General features: G+C 40.6%; 1 protein-coding gene across 1 annotated transcript; it reads left to right on the forward strand.

Moving 5' to 3' along the window:
- Positions 1-731: 731 nt before the first annotated feature.
- On the forward strand, positions 732-23,011 carry ICE2 (interactor of little elongation complex ELL subunit 2). The gene is made up of 15 exons (XM_054272784.1): positions 732-780; positions 1,661-1,765; positions 4,231-4,498; positions 5,528-5,647; positions 6,926-7,060; positions 7,417-7,533; positions 8,594-8,753; positions 10,210-10,394; positions 10,859-11,807; positions 13,755-13,933; positions 15,367-15,496; positions 19,690-19,774; positions 19,866-19,916; positions 20,963-21,218; positions 21,881-23,011. Exons 1-15 carry the CDS (start codon positions 752-754, stop codon positions 22,070-22,072), a joined length of 2,961 nt encoding a protein of 986 aa, XP_054128759.1. The 5' UTR covers positions 732-751; the 3' UTR covers positions 22,073-23,011.
- Positions 23,012-27,811: the final 4,800 nt, after the last annotated feature.

Below are 27,811 nucleotides of genomic sequence, written 5' to 3' on the forward strand. Positions count from 1 at the left end.
CCTTAAAACTGATCTGCAAGCAAGCTGAAGACTCCCTTGTTTGGTGGGTTTGGAAATAATTCTGAATCATCTCTGGGTTTTCCTGTATTTGTGTAATAGTGCCCCATTTTAATCACAGGACACCAGGCACACAGTCTGCCCTCATCATTTCCCCATCTTTAGGGCATCACTTCTTGTACCACAGGCAAATCAGTTTCCATCTCCCAGACCTACGGGTTGTGAGAATACCCAAATTCCACATTTTACCACACTGGGAAGCCGGCCCATCAGTTAAAAAAGATTTCGCGGCTCTGCTCACAAGAAATGAGCCAGGAAAACTGAACGCCTGAGAGGAGGGAAGCTGCTGAACGCAGCCTCCTCCATGGGCACCTCCGCCCTCACGCGCCTCCAAAGGCGCAGTGACAAGCAGCCCTCCTCCCACCTCTGCACACCCGGAGCGGGAGGAGCCACCCAGGACACCCACCCTCTAGCCAGGGCCCCACCTCTGAAAGAGCCGGGGAGGGGCGGGATGCGCCGCCCGAGACATCCACCTCCTGCCTAGGCTCCGCCTACGATCACGGAGCAAATCTCCCAGCACAATTCGGCTGCGCGCCACCACTCGCCCCGCCTGCCACAAAATGGCGGCCACACTCTGAGGGGCTGCTCGAGCCCGTTTCCCTATTGGCTAACTCAGACCACCTGACGCATGCGCCGGGCGCTGATTGGCCAGTGGCCTGAGGCGCGAAGTTGCCACCCTGAAGGCTTAGCCAAGATGGCGGCCGCGGGGCTGCCGCTGACATGGTGAGCGCGTCTCCCTCTCCTTGAGCTGCCTGGCCGGGTGCGCCTGAGGCGTGGGCGACGGACGCAGCTCCGCGCTGCCCCGCCGGCAGCGGAACGCACTGCGGCCCGGGGCGAGCGGGGCGGGCTCGGTTCCCGCCCCGCCGGACGCCGCCCCGAGGGGGCGGGCGCCATTTCCCGTCGCTCCCGCGGTGGGAGCGGGCTGAGCCCGGCCGGGCTCCCCCTCAGGGGCTGCGAGGTCCCGTAAATCCCGGCGGGGATTCGGGGCGGGGACCTTGGTGGTGTTTCTAATACGAAAAGCTCTGCAAATACGTCATTTGGCTCTTTAACCCTAGAGAGGCGAAATTTGTTGGAATTTTACTTTGTGAGGTAAAACGTAAATAAAGTCTTTGCTCGTACCTTACACAGTAGTTCGGGAGGTTGGGATTGTATAAACCCCGTTCTTTTGAACGACTTCATTCGAAAACATAAAAAGGCAATATAGAATATCATACCAGCGTAGAAGACAAGAACAAATCTTTTCTGAAATCCTAAAACTGGTGTATTTTTCTCAAACGTTCCAGCGATTTCAACCCAGAGTTTGTTTTTGATTCATGAACCTGTGAAAGTGTGAAACTCTCATCAGAATTTCACCATGTCTAGAATTGATGGTTTATATTAATGAAATTATTTTGTACGGTGCAGAATATATATTTTACTATCAAAAAATATAAGGCATTAGTATAAATGTAACTTGCATAAAAAGGAAATCTGGAACCACTGTGTAGGCGGCCTCTCTTTTTTTCATATAAAATAATTCTTGGTTTTGTTTCTCAGGAGCAGAGGTGGCCTTTAATCTTTGGTTGTTTTGCTATATATTTATTTTTAAATTTTCTTTTATTAGGGATATTCCACCAAAAAATGGCCAAGAAGTATTTTTCTCCCATGAACTTTATGAGAAACATTCCTTGTCCCTGAGCCTCTCTGAACTCTGGCATTTATCACACAGGTATATAATTTTATCATTTTGTGCTCTTTGTTACCATGCCATGAATACATGCCCATACTGTTTTGGGGAAAGCTGCCTGTTGTTTGGCACACAAGAGTTTGTTAGTGCTGCTGGCCTGTGCTTTGTGTATTGTGAACATTCAGAAAGCAGGAGGAGTCCAGCTTGAGTGCTTTGCTCTGGGAAATGAAGCTGTGTGAACACAGGTGGTACAAGTAGTGTTGTTTTTGCACTTTCAGTGTCATTTTCATATTTTCTTAGGTAGAGGAAGCAGAATAACATTGATTTCACATAGTGAGAAGTGTGGCTCCTGCTGCTGCATCTCAGCATTTGGAGGGGACTGTATTTAGACTCTTGGTTTCAGAACTTATTGAGCTGATAAGGGAGGTGAATGTGCCTGGTGCATGAACCTTCACTGGGAGGAATGTGGGTGGGAAACCTTGGAAGTGGGGAGTTCAGCATGTGGGGAAATAGTTTTTTCCAGAGGGGAATTGCTGTGTTTTTATGAACTGACAATTAGAGGAGGCTGCCTGTTGCATCCCAAGGCTTCACCCCACATCTTTAGCTGGAGAAGCTGTTCTGGTTCATCCCTATTGGAGCAACTTCCCTTGAACTGGCAAGGTGCAAGCACAGCCTCACAGCTTGTAACTGGTACATCTGGTACTGCTGTGGGATGGGATTCTTCCTTAGAGGAGTTTCTGGGGTGGGCACTCAGGAGTGGGAGTTGGGGCCAGCTCTGTGTGGTTTGGGTGGCTTTACAGCCAGAAGAAGCCAGAGAGGTTGCACCTGGTGAAAATCAGAAATGGATGGAGCTGGGTTGTGTCACCAGAGTCAAGAGGAAGAGAAATTACACCTGTTGAAGCAAGTGTGGAAGTAAAAGCTGGAGGAAATTTGCTAATTTTGGGGAGTTTCTCATAGATATTTACAAAAGTGGATTTTCTCTTGGTGCAGAAGCAGTGGAAGTGAGTTGCTGATAAAATGAAGGGGAAAAATTTAAGCTGTCAGCTCAAATAGAGTATAATGCTGTAAATGTGGCCAGAAAAGCTCTGTCAGATTATTTTGGTTTGCACCCCAATGAAGACTGTGACAGCAGTGCATAGGGAAATGATCTTGATGTGCTGCCATTTCATTGGGTGCTGAATAGAGCCAATTTCAGCTGCTGGAATTTCTTGATGTTCTTACACTGGCATATCTGAGTCAGCATCTTGTTGCTGCTCCAGCTTAATTAAATTTGCCAGTTTGTGCCACAAGGATGGACACATTCTGGTATTTAGGGAGACAGCTGTGAAGTGTTATTAAGAGCTGTGGATGTGATACTGCTGGGTTTGAATGACACTGGAGATGTTTTCTACTGCTGAAGTAGTAGCTTAAAAATATGCTTTTTCCAAGATCAGCGGTTAATGTTCATTTTCTTAGCCTTAAATATTTTCCTCTCTTAAGTACAATTATTTTAAATAGCTCATGGCTAGGCTGGTTGGCCTTTGTTTACTGGAGCTGCTTTAAGAACAAGCTTTATGTTACTTCCTTATTGTTGTTGAAACAGCCATGCCCCTTGCCCTATCAGTCATTTTTGGTGACTGATTCCAGCATTGTTTAGAGTGGACAATTAAATGCTTGATTTGTGTACTCTGTAAGAATTTCTTCATTGAAATCTGGAATTTCTGTTGTTACAATGAAGTAATTTTGATTTCCTTCTTCTGCAATGAGGGAAAGGCTTCTTCTAGTTAAATCTTTCTCCTTTACTGTCAGAACTGACTGACAGTCTGCCCTTTCTGAGTGCAGTTTCTGAACAGTGGCCACCAGTGAGTGATGAAATGTGGAGATTCTTTATCCTTTCATTAATAGTGTGTGTTTCCAGAGCAAATATTGTGTTTCATATTTAGCTTGTTAACACCATTTTGCCTTTTTTTTTTTTTAAAGAAAATTGTAGGGGGATAGAATATAAGAAAATAAAGGTAGTGTAGAAATAATCTTACCCCTAAGGAGTTGCAGGTGGGCCAGTTATCAAAGCTTAGGAACAGGCCTGACTTTAACAGGCCACAGCTGAACCAATGAGAAGAAGATGCTATAAAAGAGTGGGAAGGGAACTGGAGTCAGCTGGCTCCTTTGTGAAGGGGAGAGAGTCAGTGCTCTGAGGAGCTGCCCACGAGAAACACCAAGAAGGTTTGGAACTTTTGTGATAAGGAGACAACAGCATGGAGCCCTGCAATGAGATGATAACAGAAACCCCCCACCTTTTTTCTTTATTTGTTTTTAAACCAGTTGCAGAGCTGCTGCTGGCACTGAGGGTGAGCCTGACTGTACAGGTGAAGTTTTAGAGTAAGAACAGTCCCCTGGCACAGATAGGAGTTGGAATGGCAGTGTCTGTCACAGCAGCTCAGGCTTGCACAGCTGCCTGCGTTGTTTCTGACTGATATTAGTATCTGTGTGAAAGCTGTCAATTGGTTTATTTATTACTTTTCTTTCAGAAAGGCAAAGAAAAATGCAGAGGCATTGGCAAACTCTTCAGAAAACAGACAGGCTGGTGGCATGCAGGCTGCAGAGTCACTTGAGGGGGAGGCTAAAGGCCCAGCTGATGAGCATCCTCTCCCAGAGCCCAGACTCCCCTATCCATTTACCTCTTGTTTGACTGAAAAGGAGCAGAAGACATACTTGTACCTGATGACTAAGTTCTCAGAAAAAAGAAACCATTTCCAAGTTAATGAAGCAAGTCAAAGGGAATTTTTCACATATATGGTAAGATATGAACATATGACCATCACAAGGGGAGTCCTACAATTTTTTTTTCTTACAAAGAATATAAGAAAGGGGGAAAACTTGATTTGAGTTCAATTTGTCATAAAATTCATGGTATCATGAAAGGTAATAAAGGTTTGAAGTACTTAGGATAAGCTTTTTAATGGATATTGCAAATGTATTTGGTAATTTCATTGAAATTGGGGTTTTGGGGCTTTTTTTGTTTCGTTGGGATTTTTTTTTAAGTGAGGATAAGTGTAGATCTTAGACAACTGATCAAACACCCTCCAGTTCCCAAAAAACCCCTTTTTTTCTGAGGAGGAAGTTAAGAGTTGTCCTTGCTGTGATTTTAGCATTTCATAGTGGCTGTAGCAGCCTTAGGGTGAGGCTGTGGGTACCCCTTGCTGTGATCTTTGTGAGCCGTGCTCATGGCCAGGGAGGGCTCTGTGTGCTGCCCTGCCCTCTGTGTTCCCCCTGCTGCTGAGCTCAGCCATGTGTGTGAATGGGCCACCTTTGTGTTGGCTGGGAGCATCATTTTAGTTGAGTCCTGTAAAATGTAATTAATCAGCAAATTGTTTTCAGCCGTTGCATTTGCTTTCCCATGCTTCCTTATTGATGCTGCTTTATTTAATGCTGTAACAGTGGGAATATTGTTTCCAGACACATCAGTATCTACTGTGTTGTTGTTACTTACAATTTCTCGTGAAATCAGAACTCTTTGTGACTTTGTGGTGTAAACTTCAACAACCATGTCATATAACCTCTCTATTTCTACCTCTGTATCAAAGGAAACTTGCTGTTTGTTGGGGATGGTGTGTTGCTGGTTTGGGATTTTTTTTTAAAGGAAATGGGCCTTGCAAAAATTTTTTTTTACTGAAGTGAAACTGAACACTTTTCAAATTGAGTAGCAAGTGGAATTTTTCCTTCCCTCATATCATTACCTGTACTGTCTCTCTGGAAATTTTGTTGCTTACATGTCTAGTATAGAGGCTTCTATTTTTTCTATAAATAGTTTTTTCCTTCCCCCAGCAAATGAAAGAAGTAGTAAGCAATGAAATTGCAGAATTTATGAAATTTGCCCAAAATGCTGCAAAGAGCTGTGCCCGGGATTATGATGCCATCTCTGAAGATGCCCTACGTTATACTGAGGTAATTACCAATGCCATGCTTCATTCCAGCCCTTCTTAAAAACCATCTTGGGATCATGATGAGGACGGGCAGCAGTGCTCATGGTGGTGCTGCTGCCTGCCCTGCTGGTTTCTGTTGGGATGAGATGGAGAAGTGGCCATTGCCCACTCTGCACAGGGGGCTGGGGCTGGGCTTCATTGGAACCAACAGATGTCCTAGAAGAAATCACTGCAAACATACTTATTCATCAAATAAATCAATTGCTTCATTCTATTCAGAAAAAGAGAAGCTGCATTCTAAGTGTGCATTTCCATTAAGAAATGGCTCCTAGGTGTAGATATAGGTATAGGTATATAGATATACACTGCTGGGCAGAATGTGAAGCTTACCTCCACAGCAAAGCTTGGTAGCATGTTATAAAGTGACTGTAATTGGAAGTTACTGAGGTTTTAATCATAACCCTCTGCTAGTTCATGCTGTGTTAAATATCCACTTTGATGATTCTAAGATCAAACATGAATGCAACTTCACGCATCGTTCTTGGGTTTTTAGCACGTTTTTGAAAAAAGTTCATTAAACATTCCCATTACTGGCTTAACACAGAGTTTGGGCACATGTGAAGACAAAGACTTGGCTTTTTTTTCTTTGCACCCTGAATATTTGGATTGGCTTTGCAATTTTGTATCTTGTCATCTGGCCACAAAATGTGTCTCCAGACTTCAAGTCCTATTTATTGTTGATACCCTGACTTAAAAATGAAGTAGAGGCCTATGTTTTCTTTTAACCAACTTGCAGAAAGCACTCTTTCTACTAACTAGATAAAATCTAAATATCCTAAATAACTAATTCAGATTTTGTAAAAATTATGTAGAGTTGATAAGACATTGAGTTTCAACACAAATGGAATCATCCTGTGCCTTTACCTTTGTGACTTTTGCCTAGGCTTAGTGTAAGCTGGGTGGTAACACAAAAAAATATTCCTTCCTCTAAAAACCAAGATAAATAACTAAAAAGAAAATTACCTATTTAGCACATTTCAGACTGTACTAAACTGCACATTTTTAATTATTGGCCTGAGTTGTGTGCTTACATTGTCAGCCTTGCTTATGAAGGGCTGAGGAGAATCTGGAATATATTGCAGTGATTGTGAGAGTATTATAGATCTGAATTGGTACCTGTAAGTTTTTTAATGCACTTTGAAATTATAGAAAACACTTTGCAAAATTAAAAAATCCTCCCAAAATCCCCCATTCTTATGAAAGATACAAATGCATACATGATTAATCTTTTTTGTGTTAGGAATTGCTGCGTGCACGCATTGGACATGTGCAGAAGTATCCAGAGGTTTACACCCTGCAGGAGATGATGAGTATCATGGGAGGAAAGTTTCATACACAGCTGACCCTTAGGCTGGAAAAAAATCTTCTTGCAATGGTAATACCTTATGTACTCAGATTGGGTTTGTGGGGGGTTTTCAGTGAGTAGAATTCCATCAGAGTTGTGTTAAGCAAGGATTAGGGGATTTTGCAACTATTACCGAGTTTTTTAGTTAGGGGTTATACTTTATAATTTAAATCATTCATTAAAACGTTAATGAAATTATTTTGGTAGTAAGTCTGTTAAGCCCTTTCACCGGATGTTTGCCATAAAAAGATTACATTAATAGTGTGTTTTCTCTTATTTTATACTGGACCTGTGTAAATTTCTAATATTTTTCTTCATCAGAAATGCAGTGTTGGGTGAGCATGATTGCTGTGAAAGCTGTTTTTGATGCTGCTTGATTTCCCCAGGGTACAGCAAGACGTGCTAAAACAGATTTCCCTTCCATGCCTGTTCAGCTGCCCACAGACTATGGCACTGTTACATCTATGATAACCCCAGAAAAAAAGGCTCATGTGATGCATAATGTAAGTAACCCTTTTGTTGTTATTTTTAAGGCATCTTTTGTACACAAGTGCAATCTGATCTTTTTATGTGTTGAACAGTTTTTAGACTGCATTGGGCCATTAAATAGCTGATATTTCTGTTTGTGCTCTACTGGGAAAATCAGGGAGTTTTCATGCTGTAGAACTGAGGGGTCTGACTGTTTATTCCACATAACTTTTCCTCAGCTATTTTAAGGAGTTTCTTCACATATTAAAAACCAAGCTTTCACCAGCAGCACTGTAATTTCAGAGACACTTGCTGAAAAAAGGAGCAGAGGTGGTGCAGGAGAATGGTATAAGCCTCCAAGCTGTTAAACAGAGCCCTTCTGATGGTGGCTGAGGTGGCAGCAAAAAGAACACAAGAACATAGCTGGGTTTTTCTTGCTTCTCTCATGTCCTCAGTGCTCCTGGGCTCCCATTGTCTTCATAGTCCCTGATTGTTCTTCTGCCTCGTGAGCATTCCCAGCCTCCTTCCTTCATGGAAATATGCACTTGTAAAATTTAACCATTTTATTATTTCAGTTCTGAATTTGTGTTCTTGATGAGTTTATATTTGTTTTAAGGTTCTTTCTATCTAATTGGTATTGAAACAGCTGTGCAGTTTTAACCATACTTCAGTATTAGCTGTCTTTATTGTGCTGTTGGTTAACTCCTAAGAAGCTCTGTAGTGTTTATTTGGGAGTTAATCTGGTTTGGGGGATTTTTTTAACTTCAGCATGCTCCTGTATTTCATGATTATCTAAATTCCTGTACAACCTAGTAATCCAAATGTATTGAAATTACCTGAAAATACAAGTTAAAAAGATGTATTTTCTTATGCTGCAAAGTGAATGCATTAGATTGAGCTAAAAACCTTCAGGGAAATTTTTTTTTCCTTTCATTTCCTTTGAAGCCTGGCACTGTGGTAGTCTTTGGACCTTTTGGGGGGTAGGGGTTGTATGTATCCATTTTTGGTGGAGTTTGGAGTTTTTCTTGTAAATTTAAATTTATGTGTATTCTTAAAAGAAGAACTTTGGAAGAAATAACTTCTTTCTCTCTTTAGGATATTAGTTCAGATTCAAATGCAGAAAAACTTGCTTTGAAATATTGTCCCCAAGTTGTTTTAAGTAATCAATCATTATTTACTCTACTGAATAACCATGGACTGAACTACAAGGAGCAGTGGGAAATTCCAGTTTGTGTTAAAATGATCCCTGTTGCAGGTATGGGATGTTTCTGTTATTAAAACTGTGGGGAGGGTTGTCCAGAGAAGCTGGAAAGCTGATCCAGGGTCACTGGGTGTTGTTTCCTGTACCTTTTCCATCTTGTTGCTGGGAATAGGAACAGCCTCTACAGTTAGTAAATGTTGAATTTGGACATTCAGCTCTTTTCCACCTGGGGGAAAAAGCCAAAACAAAAAACCAGTTAGAACCAATTTGTTGTTCTTGGAAATAAAACAACTGCATGAACCTGTTCAAATTATCAAGTGAACTGATTTCAGTAAAATAAAGAAACAAAGAAATTATGAAATTTTATGAAAAAGTAAAGAGCAAACCTTTTCTGGAATTAAAAGGATCTAATTACATCACAGAACAGTAAATAAGGAATGAATGTCCATGAAGATAATTTTTTCAATTGCAGCAGAAAATGTTTTAATAAGCTGATGAACTCACCTGACTACTTTACTTGTCAAGATTACTTCAGTAATCTGAATATACATTTCCTCCCTTACACTTTTTTTTAACACAGTATGGTTCATTCAAGTATTTATAATGTTTGTTGTGTTGGAATGTCCTTCTGTGCTTCTAGCACAAGTTTCTATAGCAGACTTGTAGACAGTAAATAAGTTATCAAACACCTGCAGCATTTACAAATTTTCATTTTCCCATGTAAATTAAATGACTTTATCAGGAAAGATAAAGCCTGACTCCTTTTGTAGCAGCATTACAGTTTTAAAACCTAATTTTTGAATCCAGAATTACCTCCTGAAGGGCATTCAGATGGTGATAGGAATACATAGAGGTTCTTGAAGGGTTCCCTGTGCCTTCCTTTTCCACTTTTCACTGTAACCAACCCCTTGCTTTAATTTCCTTTTGTTCACAAACCAGGGAGACTCTGGGGACTGTGTTCACCTTGTGCCTTGGCTTTCTCTGCTGGGATGGGCAGGGCACTGCTTTTGTTTTTGGGGGATTCAGCTGTAAAAGTGTGTTTAGGTCAAACAAAGGAGTGGGGCAGCAGAGCCTGGACAGAGTTAACTGATTAGAGAGAAATAAACTGCAGCTATCACTGGCAATGAGACTTAGAAGAAGAATTGACTTTCAAACAAGGAAGAAGAAAAGGTCTTTTTGGAAAGCAGAATACATTTGATGAGATGATGCTGTATAGGAAATGATGAATCCTCAGTTCTTATTTTACAAATTCTCTACTTAGAACTGCATTTGAAATATGTTCAGCTGTTAATGTGGTGAGTATTGCTGCTGCAGGATCACAATAATTCACTCCATATCTGGACATACTTTTATCTTCAGTTGTTAATGAATGAAAGGATCATTTTTCATTTCTTCTGGTGTTATGTGCAGTGGATTTGACTGTAATTGGAAGTTGAAAGATTTATTATTTAAATTATAGCACAGTCTTTCTTCCTTTCATTTAATATGTACTCTTTTCATTCTGGGGAAGGTAGCAAACCAGCTAAAGTGGTTTATGTTGATCCACCTCTGCTGAGAAAAGAAATGACAGTACGAGAGAGGAATCAAATGTTCCATGAAATTCCAATGGATTTCCTAGCAACTAAAACATCTTATGTTCCAATTTCTGATGTGTCAATGGACCAACCAGCTGAGGACAGCCTGCTTCACTGGGATGTATGTAGATTCACATATTCTTAAAAATAAGCAAAACCAATACCCTGTTAGAATTCCTGAGTTGCTTTTCCTGTGATAAAGGGAAATTAAGGTTTTCTGTTGGTGGTTTTTCTGTTGTTGAGTTACAGACCCTGTGTAGTTCTTTTAAGTGCTTCCACATGGGCATCTCAGCCTTAATATTTACTTCATTAAAATGTCTTTTGATCAGTTTGCTTCAGGGAAGAAGTTTTGTGAACTTTTACTCTTTAGAAAGGCCTTTAAACTTGGGTCCCTTAAATAGGACCCAAGATATTCAGTGGTAAACAAGAACAATTGTTTTTCAATTGTTGATCCTCTTTCCTGACAGTGAAATATGGATGGTAGAACATTTTTTTTTGTTTTCAGTCCAGCAATGTCTCATTTCTTGTTTTGTTTAATTGTTTTGGCATGTTTTAATTTTATGACTTTCTCATCCCTGTGGTAAGGTGTGTCCTGACACCTACCAGTGCAGGACAGTTCCTCCTCCAGATGACTCAGGGATGGATTTCGATGATGATCTTACAGAGCTTGAAACTTTTGGAGCAACAACCAAGCTCTCAAGAACTTGTAAAATGGAAACTGCCTTTCCTACAGCTAGTAACACTGCTAAAACTCTGTCTCATGGCCTAAAAGTGGGGGGGAAGAATTCATCTGCCATAAGCAGAGGAGGTGAAGAGGAGAAAGCCACCCTTTCTGAGCAAGAGCATTCAGCACGTGCCAGCGTGCAGCTTCCATCATCGGATGGAGTTCCAGGCTGCAGCCCTCAAGAGCATTCTCCTTGTAAAAGCTCTCAGTCAGTGGAGGTAGGGCTGGGCAAAGCACAGCATGTCATGGCCAAGGAAGTATTGGACAATGAAACAAAATTAAATCCTCTGCCTGTTGCAGTGAGTTCTGAGCAAGAGCCTGGTGGTGCACAGAAAGATCCCTACACTTCTGTCTGCAGCAGTGACACGGATGAGGAGCGCTTGGTGATTGACACAGAGTGTGACACCACTGCTCCATGCAGGCCAGCTGTGCCACCAGCTGCTTCCTCTGCCTCAGCAGAGACTGCCACATCTCCTTGTCCTGCCCAGAGTCCAGCAAGCATCACTGACTGCTCACATACCACAGATCAGGGCAAAAGAGCCTCCAAGAAACCTCCAAGGAAGTTATCCAAAGAACTGGATCCTGTCGGGCAAATTTTGAAAATGCAAACTGAACTCCTCAAGTCCCCTTCCCCAAAAGCTCCTGAGCCAGTGGTGAGCTGGGATAGTTCTAATGCTGTGCCAGCCCAGCTGCCTCAGTCTCCAAAGGCCCTGGTGACCTCCAGCACAGAGGCTGTGCCAGCCCCAGCCTCCAGTGCCACCAGCTCCTCTAGGAATACCTGGACGTGGCTTTTTGAGGGAGTGCCAAAGAGTAAGTGTGCTCATTGTGCAAGCAGGAAAATTGAACCCAGTGTGTCAGTAGAGCATCTCACATCTATTTAGAGATGTGCCTCAAGTTAACAGTACCTTTTCTGTGTGGGAATTGCTGTCTTGCACACAGAAGGGAGTGCTGGGAGCTGTTTGTCCACAGAGGTGAATGTGAAATACTGTTTTACTGTAGAGAAATAAGTTGTTATGCACAAGGTTTTTAAGAAGATAAATCATTTGGTAGTGGAACGAGTTCTTTTTGCATAGAAATTCAAATATTTGAGTAGCCTAGTCTGCAGAAGGAGTTTCTTGTCAATCAAAAGTACAATTATTTAAATTTTTGTAGAATAAAAATTAATTAAATTGTGCAATTAAAAATGGGGGAGAATTAAATTTGTATGTATTAAGTTTTAAGCTTCCTGGTTCAGTTGCTGTTGCTTAACTCCCAGCACTCTGTCCCACAAGGCAAATGAGGATTCACTACAATCCACCTCCCAAGTTTTCAGGCCATTAGCTGGGTATGGAATCCCTGCTGCCCCTGGACCTTAGCCCAGAATTACAAGTTGTGAAGATCCTGGGGACCATGGCCCTGGAGGTTTTCCTCACATGCCCAAGTTACATCTGAACTCTGAGCAGCTGAAGTTAGAAACACTTCTTTGTGTTGGGTAACTATGCAGGAAAGCAGATAGGTTGTGTCAGGACAGATGCTCTCCTCAGATATTTAATTCCAACAAATCCATGCTTATCTGTGGGAAAACGTGTTTGGTATTTCTGAGATGTGCATTTGGTCATGTAGGAATTAATTACTTAATCTATGGGTTAACACAATTAATTCTGTTCTAGTTGAAACTGTTATCACTTCCTATTGCATTAACTGAATAATCACTAGGACCATGTCTCCTCCCTCAGTTTGAAAGGCTGAGGCACGATGTTTTATTTCTCTCTGTTAAAAAGATGGAGTATAGAATTCAGATTTTAAAATAATTTTTTTTTAAATAGAGATTGTTAAACCAGTATTGCCAACGTGCTGGAAAGTGACTGTGTAGGACTAGAAAGCATAATTCTACAATTGGAAAGTTCTGTAACAAGCTGAGAAACCTCTTTGCATGTCTATTTTGCACAAAGCCAGAATTGAGTTATATATTTTACTAACAGAAAATTACTTCCAGTTCCTTGGGTAATATCTCCCACAGTGTGTGTGCACATAAACTCTAAATGTAAAGTTAAAATGTGTTTGTTATGGCACTACAGCAATCCCTATTTGTAGGTATAGTTTGGAGACACATTTCCACATATCTGCAGGACAAAAAGAGAGAATTGGATGCATTTGCAGCAAACCAATTTGGAGTTTACTGTGTTTATTTGAAACATTTTGTTGAAGTGTTTCTAAAGGTTGAAAGGATGTTTGTTAATGTCCTCAAAGCTGCCCTGGGAGATGCAGTAGCACCTTTTGGATGTTCTGGTGTCCAGATTGAACTCCATGTGGTGGGAGACTTGTGCTGCCACCCAGACCTGAGACCTGAGTTACTTCAGTGCCCGGTGAATGGATGGCAGCTCTCAGGAGCCACTCACTGCAAATAAATTTTTTCTCTCCTTTGTGCTGAGCGAGTGTGGCTTAAAAAGCAGCTTTTGAACTACTTCTGCACCAGAATGGAGTCTCACATTTGGAGTTCTCTTTGTTTGTGTGAGAAATTGAATGATGTCTCATTATTTAAAGTAGATTCTTTAAGAGAAAATGTTTCCCAAATGTAATTATTTTAATTTTTTTAATATAAGAATTTTTTGTGCCTAACAAAGTAATTTTCACCCTTTAATCATAGGAAACAAAACAGATCTTAGAGTAAAATAAAAAAGACTGAACAAAAAACTCTACTGCAAGGGAGCAAAGCTAATCAGCTTCATTGTAAAAATGTCCAAGCTTGACATTTTCTGCTTTATTCATTTTCTCTAGCAAAGCTGCCCAGTGAACTCCAGCTGCTTGAGGAAGACCCCTCAGAGTATGAGGCACCTGAGGAAGGCAATGTTGTGTACAAGCTGTTCAGTTTGGATGATCTGCTGTTACTGGTGCGCTGCAGTGTGCACAAAGTCAGCTCCCTGACACAATACCAGAAAAAGAAAAAAGCCCAAAAGGTAAGGGGTTTGTTTTCAGCTATTTTTGGTTTGTTTTTTGTAAACAGTTGTGCTCAACTCTGAAATATGGGCATTTCTGGGATTCCCAGTCCTTGACAGCATTTATGCTTTCCCTGAGACAGATGGGACTCTGCAGTGTGTCCTCTGTAAGTAAATATTTGTTAGAGCAGGACAGGGAAGAGTAACTTGTGATTTCTTTAAAGCTACTTGATTAGGAGATGAGGAAGTGATTCTCCATTTTTTACTACAGTAATATGCCTGGGTAATGATACTTATGTAAAAAAAAAGTAATTGTGAACTATTCTTAAAAGTGAATGGAGAAATTAGGGTTTGGCCCAAGGCTTTGAGAATGTTCCTGACCATAAATTCTTTCAAGCAGGCCTCAGCCTTGCTATTGTGCCCAGTTAAGCAGGGAAATTGGAGATAAAATGAACAACAGAGAACCCAAAAAGAAATTCTCTTTGTTCTGCTTGAAAATACTGTGGCAATTCTTAGCAAATAGTTTATGTCATGGAATTAAATGGTTTGAATGCAACTGCAATCAAAATACTCCTTGCAGCATCACGAGGAGGAAACTGTATTCTATAATTCTCAGTAATTTGTAATTTTTTTAAGAGTCCTGTGAATCATTCAGAAAATTTGTTGTGTATGTCCCTCCTGAGAATGCCAGAATTACAGCAGGCAGGTGTTTTGTGAGGTGTTTGTGCTGTGTTGAAATGGAAATCATCATTGTAACACTGATTACTTGCCAAGAGTCTGTGCTTAGCTCTTGCTTTGAAGAAATCCCATCTTTGTGCTATTGATCCACTGCTTATAAATGCCTAGGAATAACTGCTTCATTGTTCAGAAACCAATCACTTGATTTTGTTTATTTTTTTCAAATTTCTGCTTAAATTTAGGCTGGGGGTTGTCAGTGAGGACTGGCAGTGCTCATTAGGGTTAACTCACTAGTTAGGGTTGCCTCTGGTTTCAAATGAGACTCCAAGCATTAGGTTCTACTTTCAAGTGAGATTCTGACAGGAGTGAGAAATAGCAGAATTCTGCTAATAATGGGCTAATTAGAAATGTTGTGTGTTTTTTCTTAAATTGCTGCAGAGGGCAGTAGAGCACAGAAGTGTAAACTTGAAATTAATTTAGTCACATGGAACAATTACTAAGTGTCAGAATTTTATTATTTGTAAAAGCTTGCCCAGGCCTTTTTTTTCTTTTTTTCCCCCCCTGTTAATTTCACCTTTCTCTGTATAACGTCTCTGTACTCCAAAGTTTGTACTATGGATTTCACAAATTGTGAACCTTCGAACAAAATGTCTGAAATGGCTTTGTTACTTCAGCTATGGTAGAGGACTGTGATTATTATAAACTACAAAATGTACTAAATTGTGGATTTTTTTGGACAGTGAGTGCTAATTTTTCTCTTATATTCTCTTTTCCAGCCAACTCCCATATTCCTGTTGCCAAAACTGGAGTACCAAGCCTACTATGGTGTGGAAGCTCTTACAGAAAGTGAAGTGTGTCAGCTGTGGACCCAGAGCATGCTGCATTCTAAATGCTTATTTTATGTTGGTAAGTTCCTGTCTTAAGTTTTTGCTGAAGCCACATGCATGTGTGAGTATTTGTAGAATAACAGGAGAGATAAATATTTATTAAAGGTGTATTCCATATATCCTGTCTTATTTTGACTTTCTGTTTTTGTTTTTTACATCTATCTTCAGTAAGTTTTTGTCTAAAATTTCTGTTGGGTGCTGGATGAGGAAATTGCAGCTTTGGTTTTAGATAAATAGTATCAATGTCCTGTAGAAAATGCTGTATTCATGTTTGTACAATGGCATTTTAAAAAGTCTGGGAAGTTTTTATGTCTGTTGAGATATATGTTGTGTATATTATGAAAAATTAAAATGATAGATATAAGGAATGTGACCAGATTATTTTAACAACCATTTTAATATATGGAGAGCTTTCTGATACCAATTATCTTGTAATTAATATGATTTTTAAGAGGAAAATTTGCAAGAAGTGGTTAGTTGATACTTAGAATATGCTTGGCACATGCTGCTGAGTGAGGGCAGTCCTGTTTGTACAGTGAGGGGATGTTGTGCAGTGGGATTGCTTTGCTGTTTTTGTAGAAACAAATCTGGATTTTGGGTTGTTATGGCAGCACTTGTGGCCTGTGGTTGCCTAACCTTTCCACTTGTGCACAGAATTACACTTTTGCTGTTGTTGGCTCACATCAGAATGCTATTTTAGAAATGCTAACTTCTCTGTTTTCCAGTTTCTACAAACTAGGCAAGCTCCCATAGAATTATTAGGACTATGTGAAATCTATTGCATTTTCCAATTGCATCCTGGTCTGTTCTCTTATTCAATGGAAATGATATTTCTAATTTTAGACTTTAAAAGCAGTATTTGATGTGGTTTTTCCATTCCGTTAAAAAGAAATCATTACTAATTATGTACAGGGTTCCCTGTTTGTAACTGTGTGTTAATGTACAGTGCAGAGGCCTTGCTTCTCTAGCAAGCAGAGCACTGTCTGAGGGCATGCTGAGTATCTACCCTGGGGATGTGTCCAGCACACTGAGCTGCACTGCACTTGGGCTTCCTGCAGGAAGTGTTATCTAAGTTTTTATTAACATTTCTGGAGTGGCAAGCAGTGTGAGGAAACAGTGACCTGTGGAGGAGGGCTGGTGTTTGTGAAGGAATGAGTGTCTATCTAATCTCCCAACACAGGAAATTGGAGGTATGGCTTGCACAGGACTTTGCAGACAGCTCATCCAGCCACCACCTCTTTTTATGGAGGTTCTTGGGAATGCAGGAGACAGCAGGATGGGTGTGCAGGTGCTGTTGCAGATGAAGAGCCACAGAGCCCTCCCCTTCCAGCACAGCTTTCCTGTGTCTCCTGGAGGTCCCTGCTGGCTGTGGAGCTGGCAGTGCCCTGGGCTGGCCTCCAGCACATCTCTGTTGCCATGCTTAGGATAAAGTCAGCAGTGCTTCTCAGTCCCAGGGATGTTCCATTCATGTTGGTTTGTCAGCTCCTGCAGCCACACTGCAGAAGCAAGGCCTGGGGCACACAGGAGTTCTCCTTCTGTGGGCTCTGAGGGTTCTCTGGGCTGTCTCTGTCCTGCACAGTAAATGGGTGCTCCTGGCCTGGGGGGCAGATCCTTGGTACTGCCATGTAGTTTCTTACAGAGTTGGTAAAAAAAAATATGTGGAAGTAAATATCTATTCTATGAAAGAGCATCTCCCACAGTTTTTATTGGCAGCTGTTATCATATTCTACATGGGGAGTTTTCTGCCCTTGGTATATTGCAAGGTAGTTGGGAAATTCTGCCTTTCAGTGTGTATTCTTAAGGGAGCTGTGGCAAATGCAGTGTTGCACTCAGATTTACTCAGAGGGCTCTTGGCAGCAGAGAGCTTTGTCCTGAAACTGCAGGGACAGTTCTGAGGGTGATATCATCCTGGTGTTATGGGCAACTTAAAATGGGCTGAATCTCTCATTCTCTGTCACTAATCTGATACCTGATAGTGAGACTGCTGCAGTGATCTGCTCAGTGTAAGGAGAAAGGCAGAGAGCTTCTGAAATCATGCTGCAATTTGAATTATTTTAAGTGAAAAGATCTGTTCTATAATAAAAGAATTTTTAAATGGAACATTTTGTAAAGACATAAAGTTACTGCTCTTTTTGAATTTGCCTCACAGTATGAGTGTGGAAGTATGGAGCAACATGGTTTGAAAACTATCATCTTACTAACACAGTACCTACAACTTGCATTCTTGATCAGACAGTTAAGCCTTTAATTTTTAAATTTTAAGTGTGTAGCAGATTTCAGTGCTAAACTGCATAGGTGTTTTTGGCTCTTGAAAAAGCTTAATTTGCTGTCTCAACCATCTCTTGTATTGCCAAGTAAGTATGGAGGAAAAGTTCTTTGGACCTTGGTCTGTGCCCCATAACTGTCCAGCAGTGTTGTGTGGGACAGAGGGAGGCTCTCAGCTCTGCTGTGACTCAGGGTTGAGACAGAAATCAGATGTGTGACCATGGCCTCCAGCAGCAGCTGCAGGGGGGGAAATGAAGCTGAGGTGGTTTGTTTAGGATGTTCTCAAAAAGCAGAGATACCATCATCAAACCAAGAGCACTGCCTTCCTCCTGCTAGCAAAGCACCTGGCTTGGGTGTTAGGTCCCCTTGCTGCTCAGATAGGAAATGCTCTATCTGCAAAGGCAGTAATCTCTGTGACAAGCTTCCCAAATAAGGCACTTGTACTTGTCTAAGCAGTAAATAAACTTGTGATAAGCTTTGCTGATTAATAGGAGCATTTTACCCTGAGCATTACTCACTTATTTGCATTGAGTGCTAAAGCAAAACTTTCTGCAAGAACAGTTTACCTTCACGTGAATGGAATAATATTGGCCTTTAAATTAACATTATTTGAAGAAAGAGTAGGAAAAAAATACTTAGTCTTAGGTAACTTACTACATGTCAAGTATTTTCAATCAGTCACTTCTCCAATATAAGATATAGTTATATAAACTAGGTGGAAGTAGTTCATATATATTTTGTAATTACTAATTTTTCCCAGTTATGCTATGGGTGTGTTTAGAAGTAGAGAAGTCTGATTTGAGGACAGGCTGGTGAGGAATACAGAACTCAAACAGATTTTTTTTTTATTATATTTTTAATAATGACTTCAAGCCTCTTTTTGTAGTCAGCAATGTAAAATGCAAAATTTTGCTGCTTAGTCTTGCACAAAATACTGATACCAAGAAAAGTAGCAAATGTACAACGTTTAAAAGAAATGGGTTGTCCTGGTGTATCCTTTTTAATTTGTTGAAGTGAGAGTTATTGCTTAGTCTTCTTACACAGCACATAAACTTAGTGGTGGCTAGCTTGGAATGTGAAATGCTTTGATTTAACAGTTTTATCTGTGCAATTGAAGCATTTACACTTCCTAAGAGAGCAGATTTGTAGTGAGACAGTAAATTCCAGAGTATTTCCAGGCTGTATTTCATTATGCTGCCTTTTCCTTATCCTCCTTCTGGAAGCTGAAATAGAATAGATTTCTGGGAAAACCTCAGCATGGAAAGAACCAGAAAGCAAAGTACAGTAGACAAATCCATGTCCAAGCTATGCTGGTGATTCTTATTGCTCATTAAGTGAAATATGGACTAAACTGTCCTTTGCAGCCTTTATTTTAAAAATGCAATGAGGAGAGCTTTGAATTGTTGCTTCTCACTGTGTCAAAGACAAAGTTGTTAAAGACAACTTGCCATGATCAAGGCCTGACTTGTAAATTGCAATTCCTCAGGTAAGGAAGGGGGGGGAAAAAAATCAAGAGACAAAGCATCCCTAGAAAGTCATGTAATAGATCAGAATGGAAAAGCAAGTATGTTAAATGCAAAAGTAAATCTGTTGCTGAAGATCAGCTTTTGGGATCTGTCCAGGGAGGAAGCAAAGTGATAAGGGTGAAATGAACTTGAGAAAGTGCAAGTGATGAGATCAAGGCTGTGTATCCCACACAGCACCCAGGATGTAAGGTTTGCTGGAGTCAGGCATCTCTGGGTTTGGAAAGACAGTCAGGGTACAGATGCCTGTGCTTAAAGCAGCTCCACATTTTACTCTCTGTAACGGTGCAGCATTGATAAGTACTTTTCACTCTTCAATGCCAAAAGAGCAAAGTTTTTTTATCCTTCTAAAAAGGTCTGCAAATGATGCTCTTATATTTGTTTGGTTTTATTTTTAGTGTATTAATTGAATTCCTTTTTTCAGGACATGTTGATGCTTTTACATCCAAGCTTATTATGCTAGAAAAGATTTCTTCAGCAGCTTTAAGAGAAAAACTTGGACTGATTAAGTGAGTGTTTTTATTAACTTTTTTAAGCAATGAATTTCAAACCCTGACAAGCCTTGCAAGTTACTACTTTTGCTATTTTTTTCTTTCACAGACCTGCAAATTCCTTAAATATACTTCATCATGTTTTGAAGAAGGTGTCCAAGTAAGTTCTCAGTTTTTGTTCCCTGTATTTGTTTGCCACATTACCCAGCTCATCCTCTTTCTTCTGTAGAATGTTTGTCTACTCCAATTTTTATTTCTTCATATACATAAAGAAATTTATATTTTACAGGTTCTATTAGGTCTATCATAGCATAGTGCAGTAGTGTGTAAAATGTGCTTGGTACTACAAGGTTGGCATAAATTATGCAAACGAATAAGAACTTGAGGTTTGTGAACCAGTTTTTCCAGAGAGCAAAGTGGACTCTTAGGAGCTGAGTAAACAGTTCCCAGGAGTGAGGTGTAATGTTCTGTACAGGGCTGACACATGGAGTTTGGGTGTTTGGGTTTTGGCAGTCTTCCTGCTTGATCTGTAGGAATAACCCTGTGTTCATTTCTGCTCACCTTGACTTACAGCAGCTTTTCTCTGTGCAACATTGCAGCCTTTCTCCTGCTTCTTCCCATTGCTGCTTCAAGGCTTGCAGGCTGCAAGTGTCTTCACTTTTTTGGTGAGGCATGCTTCTTGCACTGTGAAGCCTTTTCATTCAAATTCGAGGGCTTTTCCTGCTCTTTATAATTTCTGTAGATTCATGATTTTTGACTTAAGCTTTTTGGTATGGGCAGTTAGTTGAACCTCATCTTCCTGATTAAACCTGTTTAATCTTGTGGGTGTTGAAAGCTCATCTGTTCTGTGTGTCTGTGTCCACATTGCTCTTTGTAAGATGCTGGTTAGGGAATTACAGTTTGCCCAGCATGGATGGTTTTCAGTGTATGCTTACATGTTTAGATGAATATGATGACAGTCTGTACATTGTTGATAAATTAGTACATGATTAATACATTATAAACACATTAATTGGTAGGTATTGAGAAATACAGTTTAATTAATGCTTTCTTGTGCACAGTCTTTTTTATAAAACATCTAAAAGGACTAAACATTTAAAGATGTTCTGCTTTTGCATTAAGACCATATTAACTATTCTGATCAAATAAAAAAGCTCCAAAAAACACTTAAATAATATTTTTCATTTGGAACTTCTCTCATTCTAGTTTGGAGGAGGGCTCTTATTTATTGACTCACGCTGCAGGAGATTCCTCAGTTGCAATTTACAAGAGTTCTCTTGACAAGAGCACGAGATCATCCTACAACTTGCACAAAGCTCACTGTGATCTGCCTGCTGTCCCTGCCACTCTCTCAGTGCCATGGGTTCCCCTGGATCCCAGCCTCCCTTTGCCCTACCACATCATTCATGGGAGAGTTCCCTGCACCTTCCCACCTGCACCCTGGCAAGGGTGGAAACAGAAGGTCAGTGTCTCACTTGATGGAAAAGCACATCAGCAGTTTAGGAATAACCTATTTCAGTCCCTTGGGGGACAGCTGATATCATTTATCTGTCATCTTTGGGGGTCAGAAATGTTTTGGGAATCCATCCAGCTTTGTAATTTGTGTTGGTGAATAAGTGATTTCTGTCATGCTTTAGACATTTCCCAAAGATCCTGCTCTTCCCTCTATTATCTTTGAGATAGTTTGACCCTTTAAAAGTAATAAAATTTTCAGGCATTATTTTTCTTCAGCAGAGAGACATTTGTGTAGAAGCCATGTGGTAGCTGTGCCCAGCTTTGCGCATTGTGAGTTGGTTTTAGCCACAGCCTGACTTCACATGAGGGCAAAATTGTTGTGCATCCATTCCTAATTACCTTGTGCACTTTGCTTTCTGCCAGAAGGAAATCCAGGCAGGTGGGCAGGGCAGAGGCAGGGCTGGTCACTCCTCACTGCTGCCTGTGAGCAGCTGTGCCCCTGCAGATGTGCCTGTGGGTCTGTTTGAAACTACATGAATTAGAAGGCAGTTGTCTGAATGTAGTTGTGTATGTTTGTGCTCAGTGCAGATTGAAGGTGATTAATTCTGGTAATTCCACTTCAGTTTTCTGAGTTGTTTTTTTCCCAATTCTCTCCCCTTGTGTGTGTAGATGGCTGGGGTGAAAGAACAGCTGGACACACCCCACGAGGGAAGGCCAGGAGCTATGGGAGCCAAGGGCAAGCCAGCCAAGCCTGCTGGAAATGAAGGTGTGGCTCCAAAGAAGCTGAGGCAGAATTTCTGCAAGCAAACAAAAGTGAAGAACAAGTGGAAAACTAAATTCAACAAAATGCAACCGAAGTAGGAATAAGCCTGGAGAAGAACAAGAGGACACAAAAAAATCTGAGGTTTCTTGCAGCTTCAGAGCAAGCTGGCAGGGGAAGAGGCTCCAATGGCTGGAGCATTCTGTAAACCTTTAACCCTTTGGTACCTCAGGGGACATGTTTCAAGTGAAAAATCTCAAAAAAAAAAAGAGGTAAAAAAGGATGTGGCTGCAGCCACTTGGCTGATTATGGGGAGCAGTATCTTCTGTTGGTCTGGTGACTTTTCTATAAAAGCTGCATCTTGAGTGAAGCATTGGCTGACAACAACCTCTAATAGCACATAACCAGAGAAAGAGCTTTTCAGCTTTCCCAGTTCTTCCACATTCACTACAGATTTTAAAGATATATTTTACTTTGTGCATTGTATACAGGAGGAACAACTTGGATTTAATTATTTAGCTTTTTTGACACATGGTGTCTACTGGCTTTAAATAAGTTCAAAAAATGCACTTTTCATTTTAGAATGGTGTAACAAATGAAGGACAAAAGCTGTCTGTATTTAAGTAGTAAGGGCCATAAATTTGCATTGGAAAACTTAAAAGTGCAGCTAAACAAGTAAAATGATAACAGGAGAGCTGCATTGTTCCATGTTTAAACTGCTGTCACAAAAAGTAGAGGTCTTAAAGATGTTCTTCCAAGTCTTTTGTTTGGAATGAGGAAGTTACCAAGTACACACATCTGATCAAGCATTCTTCTGCTCACTGGGACTTGATAGGACATGTTTTAATGTCATGAGGGTAAAAATAAAAAAAATGTTTACTGGAGTATAGCTGCTAAAAAATCCTGAAGGTAGGGATTTTTTTGAAATCAGGCTTCAATAATGAATATATATTAAAAACTTGTTTGTGAAATACAAAGCATTTTCTGATGGCTTTTTTCCAACTGTTAGATGTATTTATTCAGTTATTCGGTTTATTCTTTTTTTTTTGGACCACTGCTTGTTTTATCTGCAGTATTAAGGTATTGATAAGCTGAATTTGTGTTTGCAATTTACAAATAGTTCTGATTCAAAATCCTAAATGCCTTTAGAGCCTCCTCATAATAGGAATACTTTAGCTGTGAGTCATTTTTCCCAGATAACTGATTCTGTCTGGGGGATTCAAGGAACTTTTCAGTTTGTTTATCTATAAAACTTTTTGCCAGACTTGTTTGGAATTTGCTTTCCCAATGCAGTTTCATGAGGAAGAAATGTGTGGTCTGTTTGTTCATCTGTCTCTGTGCCTTTTACCTTACACTGGTGCATTACTAATTAAAGTGTACTAATTGTAGAACTGCAGTGGTGTGACTGTGGTCACAGGGGTTTTCAGGATGAGAGAGAGATGAGAATGTTGATTCCATGATCAGAAGGCTTGATTTATTATTTTATGATATCTATGCTACATTATAACTATACTAAAAGGAATAGAAGGAAAGTTTCAGAAGGCTGGCTAAGGTAGGAATAGAAAAGAGTGAATAACAAAGGAGCTCTCTCTGACTCTGTCCCAGAGAGAGCTCAGTCCTTGATTGGCCATTAATTGTACACATCCAACATGGGCCAATCAAAAATTCACCTGTTGCATTCCACAGCAGCAGATGACCATTGGTTACATTCTTTTTCTGGGGCCTCAGCTTCCCGGAAGGGAAAATCCTAAAGAAAGGATTTTATGAAAAGATGTCTGTGACACAGTGGAGCAGCTGTGCTGCTACTTGGCTTTGTTGCATTTTGGGTGCAGGGCTTCATCTCTGCAGAGGCTCCTGCAGTTCTTGTTGGCCTGGTCATGATGGCTGTCCAAGTGTCTCTGTAGAGTGGCTCATCTGTCCCCTCTTCCCTCTTTGGTGTCATCTGCAAACTCCAGGAGAATTGACTTGGTCACATTGTCCAGCTTGACACAGAAATACTGAGTAGTGCCAGCCCCTGAGGAGCTCTGTCCATGACCAGCTCACCTGCTTCAGCCTTGAGCAGCAAACACCAGAAATGGAGGAAGGTCTCTGAGCAGAGCTTTCCCTGCTGTGACGTCTCTGATGGGTGGCTGGTTCTCCCCATTCACTGGTGTTCATCAGGAGATGAAGGTGATGGCTTTGTGTCACCTTCAGACAGTTTGAGGTTAGTGTTGGAGGACTGGAGGAGATGTTGTGACCTGGCATTTGAGGTGATTGGTTAGCCTGCAAAACCATGGAACTTTAGCAGTTCTTTATGTTGGTGTGAGTGGGTTATTGGTTGTGAATCTGACTTCTCTTTATTTCTGTAGTAATGAGAGGTTTTAGATGCCATTTGCACTATGCACTGATAAACTGCTTCCATTCTCAGATGTGGCTGACTAAATCTCTTCACCTTTGCTGTCTGACTGCAAGCACTTTCAGAATACAATACAAGCTGTCTCTGTAAAATATTATTAGGAAAGATTTGCTGCATTTTTTCCTCTTCTTCTAATGTAGCCTAGCAGCTGGAAGCACAGAGAGCTGGGACCAAGTGACAATCGTCCACTCTGCTGCTGGAAGGTGGGAGATGGCAGCAGCAAGGGACTCTGCCCACCTCCATGCTGTGAGTTCAGTAACAGTTCTTGAGCCATTTGAAGAGGTATTTCTTTTGCTTCTGATTTGTTTGCCCTGTGTTTTAAGTAGGAGCCTGTTTCTAAAAGAATATAAAAGCCAGGTCAGGTGTAGTCTTTCAGAGTGCTGACCTGCAGTTAAGCTTGCTTCTGGTTCTGCTGGTAGAAGTTGCACCATTTTCAGTCTCTCCCCCTGCATGTGTAACTTTCTCAGGTGCTTCTTTGAGAAATTATATAACTAAACTCTTTCTTTCTTAATAAAATGTCCTTTCCCATAGTGTGTCCTTCCCAGAACCACTGTCATTGCTTGGTGTGTTAAATTCCTCTGTACTAAAAATATATTCACCTTTTTTTTTAGTTGCTCTTAGAATGTATTTTTTCTACAGAGATTCTTAAACTTTATTTGCAAGTTCAAATTCTGTTCCTGTATGTCCAAATCATTGCACTGAAATGTTTTCAAAAATACTTGGCTGTATTGTACATCTCAAATTAAATTTCCTTTTCAATGCCAGAAAATACCTTTGATGGCCAGGTGACAGTCTATTTAAGCATAAAGCATTTGAATGATGCCCTGCTTGGCCATTCTGAGCCTTATGAAGGTCTGTAGATAATCTCAGGCTGCTCTTACTCATGGCTGTGTCTATAGGGTGAGGACACATTGTGATGTACCTTGCTGAGGGATTTTTTGTAGGTTTTATGGAACTAAAACATACTGCCAATTGTTAAATTGTAGAATCATTTAATGTAATTAAATAGTAGCAGTCCTAGTGCAGCCTTCAGGGCATTTCTCAGTATTGATACTTCTGCTTAACAGTGAGTGAAAAATAAAAAAAGAAAAGGCCTGAAAGCCCCATTCTTCCCCAAGACAGCATGGCAGCTTTGTCTGACATGTAACAGCAGAGATAGTAGAGAAAAAAATCTTGTTACTGTTTGTGATTAAAATATTTCAATAAATCTTAGGAGAACAGTGTCACTTTAAAATCAGTATTAAAAAAATATAAGATAGCAGTAACTGTGTGGGGAAGGGAGGGGCTGTTACAGACCCCAGTGACATCTCCTCTGATTCTTGAAATGAAATACAGCAGCCACATCCTTCTGAGTGTTCACAGCATGTTTGTACAAGTGTGCATTTCCTATTTTTGATTGCCCTACTAGAGGACAAGTATTCCTTTATATTTGGAAATGGGCAATGCCCTTGTTGAGAGGAGCCAGAAGGAGAAGGATCCCTGGTAGTGTTGCCCAAAGCTGGAAAATCTAATTGGCCTCTTTGCTTCCTTCAGCTTGACAGGGTTGCTGTCACTGCAGTGCACAGAGGCAGCTGTTCCAAACATGCAGGAATGCATTTCAGTTTCACTGCAACCTACTCAGGTACTTTTGCTGAGCAGTTTTTCACCTGTGCATGAGATTCCTCCATTGTGTGGCAGCATGGCCAGGAATGTCACCTTACCTGCCTGTGCCTCAAGAACAAGCACATACCAGAGCCTCTCATTTCTCACATGCTGCCAAGTGAATGCAGTTTGAGAAGGAAGAAAAGAGTAAAATCTACTATGGCAGGGATCATCAGGAACCTTTCAACAGGATTTTAAAATAGTTGTAGGTTTTAATAAACCTTGAAATACTTCTGAGTGTTTCAAGCCTTTCGATACTCAAGGGTATCTAACTGAAATTGTATTTTTGAATTTTCCTTGAAGTGACACCTATAGACTCCCTGTGCATTTCCCACCACTGCCTTGTCCACACAGTCCTGAATTCTTGCATAATTTCAGGTTTTTAGAAACGAATGCCTTCAGAGAGCAAACATGAGCCTGTGATACTCTAAGGATGCTGATAACTTTATCTAAATGCAGCCAGTGCTTTGCTGGCACTGCACTGTGTGAGCACCATGAGAACAGTGAGATTTGTATGTTCAGGTAGAAAAGGAGCTCATGAATTCCTCCACAAAACAGCACCAAAGGTGATACAGTAATGCCCCATGAAGACTCTTTCCCATCTGTTGCACAGGTACTAAAGATGTTCCTGGGGAGGGCACAGGGGTCAAATACCCACCCTCTGTACAAACTGTCAGAATGTGTGGACATTTCCTTATAAAAACTTCTTGTGATCTCAAAATAGACTTTCAGAGTTTATATGTAGGTTCATGTGCAAGTACCTTTAGGTGATCAACTATGAAAAAAAGAAAGGTGTTGACCATTCTAGTGCTTTTTCAGATTTAAAACTGAAGGAAAAAATGTCCAATTCTGTCCATCCAGGCACAGAATCAGGTGCTGGCAGCACAGAGCTGGAATTGATGTTTCTAGATTAACTCCCTGATGTGAGGGTGCATCTGTGTACCTGAGATTTCAGCTGTTTTCCCAAACAGATCCAGCAGAAAGTCTTGCTGTGTCTGTCCCTCTCTTTAAGGTTTGCTGCTGCCACAGCTGCTGCTGCAGTGCATTCTGCTATGGTTTGGAAGGAATGGTGCAGCAGAGCCTTTCTTACTAAGTTCTCTTGCTTCTTCCCATGTCAGTTCTTCTGATATACTTCAACATAAAGAGAACAAGGTAGGGATTTCCTTCAAATGAATTTAGAAATACCCATCTTAAGGATCAGTGTAGTCAAATTCACACAGAGATCAATGCTTCTGTTGTATTTTTCAGAAACTATTTTAAAGCATCTATAAAATGAGAATACTTGTTTAGAATTTAATTTCATCACTGAAAACAAAATACGGAGTAATGATGCAACCTTTAAAAGGTTGAAAACTCCTGTTTGTTCATGATTTTTAACATTTTTGAGTGAACAGCATGAGTGCCACCCTGTGCCAGGTCTGCTGCAATTGATTGAAAAGCTCCACCTACCAAATCTTTGCACAAACAATTCAAAATATAAAAAAAAAAACCCAGGAGGAATGCAAAAAAAAAAATTCCTGCTTAAATAAGTCACCCATTGCTCTGTGGTGTGGGCTATGCTGCCAAGCAGACAGAGCACTTCAACAAATATTTTAATGATTGGATTAAATTTGAGCTTAAAAAAAGAGGGAAGGAAAAAGCTGTCAGAAGCCCATGGCTGAGCAGGTCTTGTAGTTAAAAGCTACCTCAGCAGTCAAAACCTATTTATTTCAGAACCTTGCAGTTAACTGCAGTTGTGTTCCCTTGACTGACAGGAGGACAGTGACCTTGTGCAGCTCTCTGGATGTTCTTTGTTTGTAGCAGA

The sequence above is a fragment of the Melozone crissalis genome, unplaced genomic scaffold (genome assembly GCF_028551555.1).
Source record: "Melozone crissalis strain CALT ecotype California unplaced genomic scaffold, PUWL_Pcris_2 ptg000014l_1, whole genome shotgun sequence".
NCBI classification, from domain to species: domain Eukaryota; kingdom Metazoa; phylum Chordata; class Aves; order Passeriformes; family Passerellidae; genus Melozone; species Melozone crissalis.

Coding starts and splice junctions, on each gene's coding strand:
- ICE2 (XM_054272784.1), top strand. CDS start 752: ATGGCGGCCGCGGGGCTGCCGCTGACATG. Junction 10,395..10,858: donor ACAGCCTGCTTCACTGGGAT/GTATGTAGATTC, acceptor CCCTGTGGTAAG/GTGTGTCCTGACACCTACCA. Junction 19,917..20,962: donor GTTTTGAAGAAGGTGTCCAA/GTAAGTTCTCAG, acceptor CTCTCATTCTAG/TTTGGAGGAGGGCTCTTATT.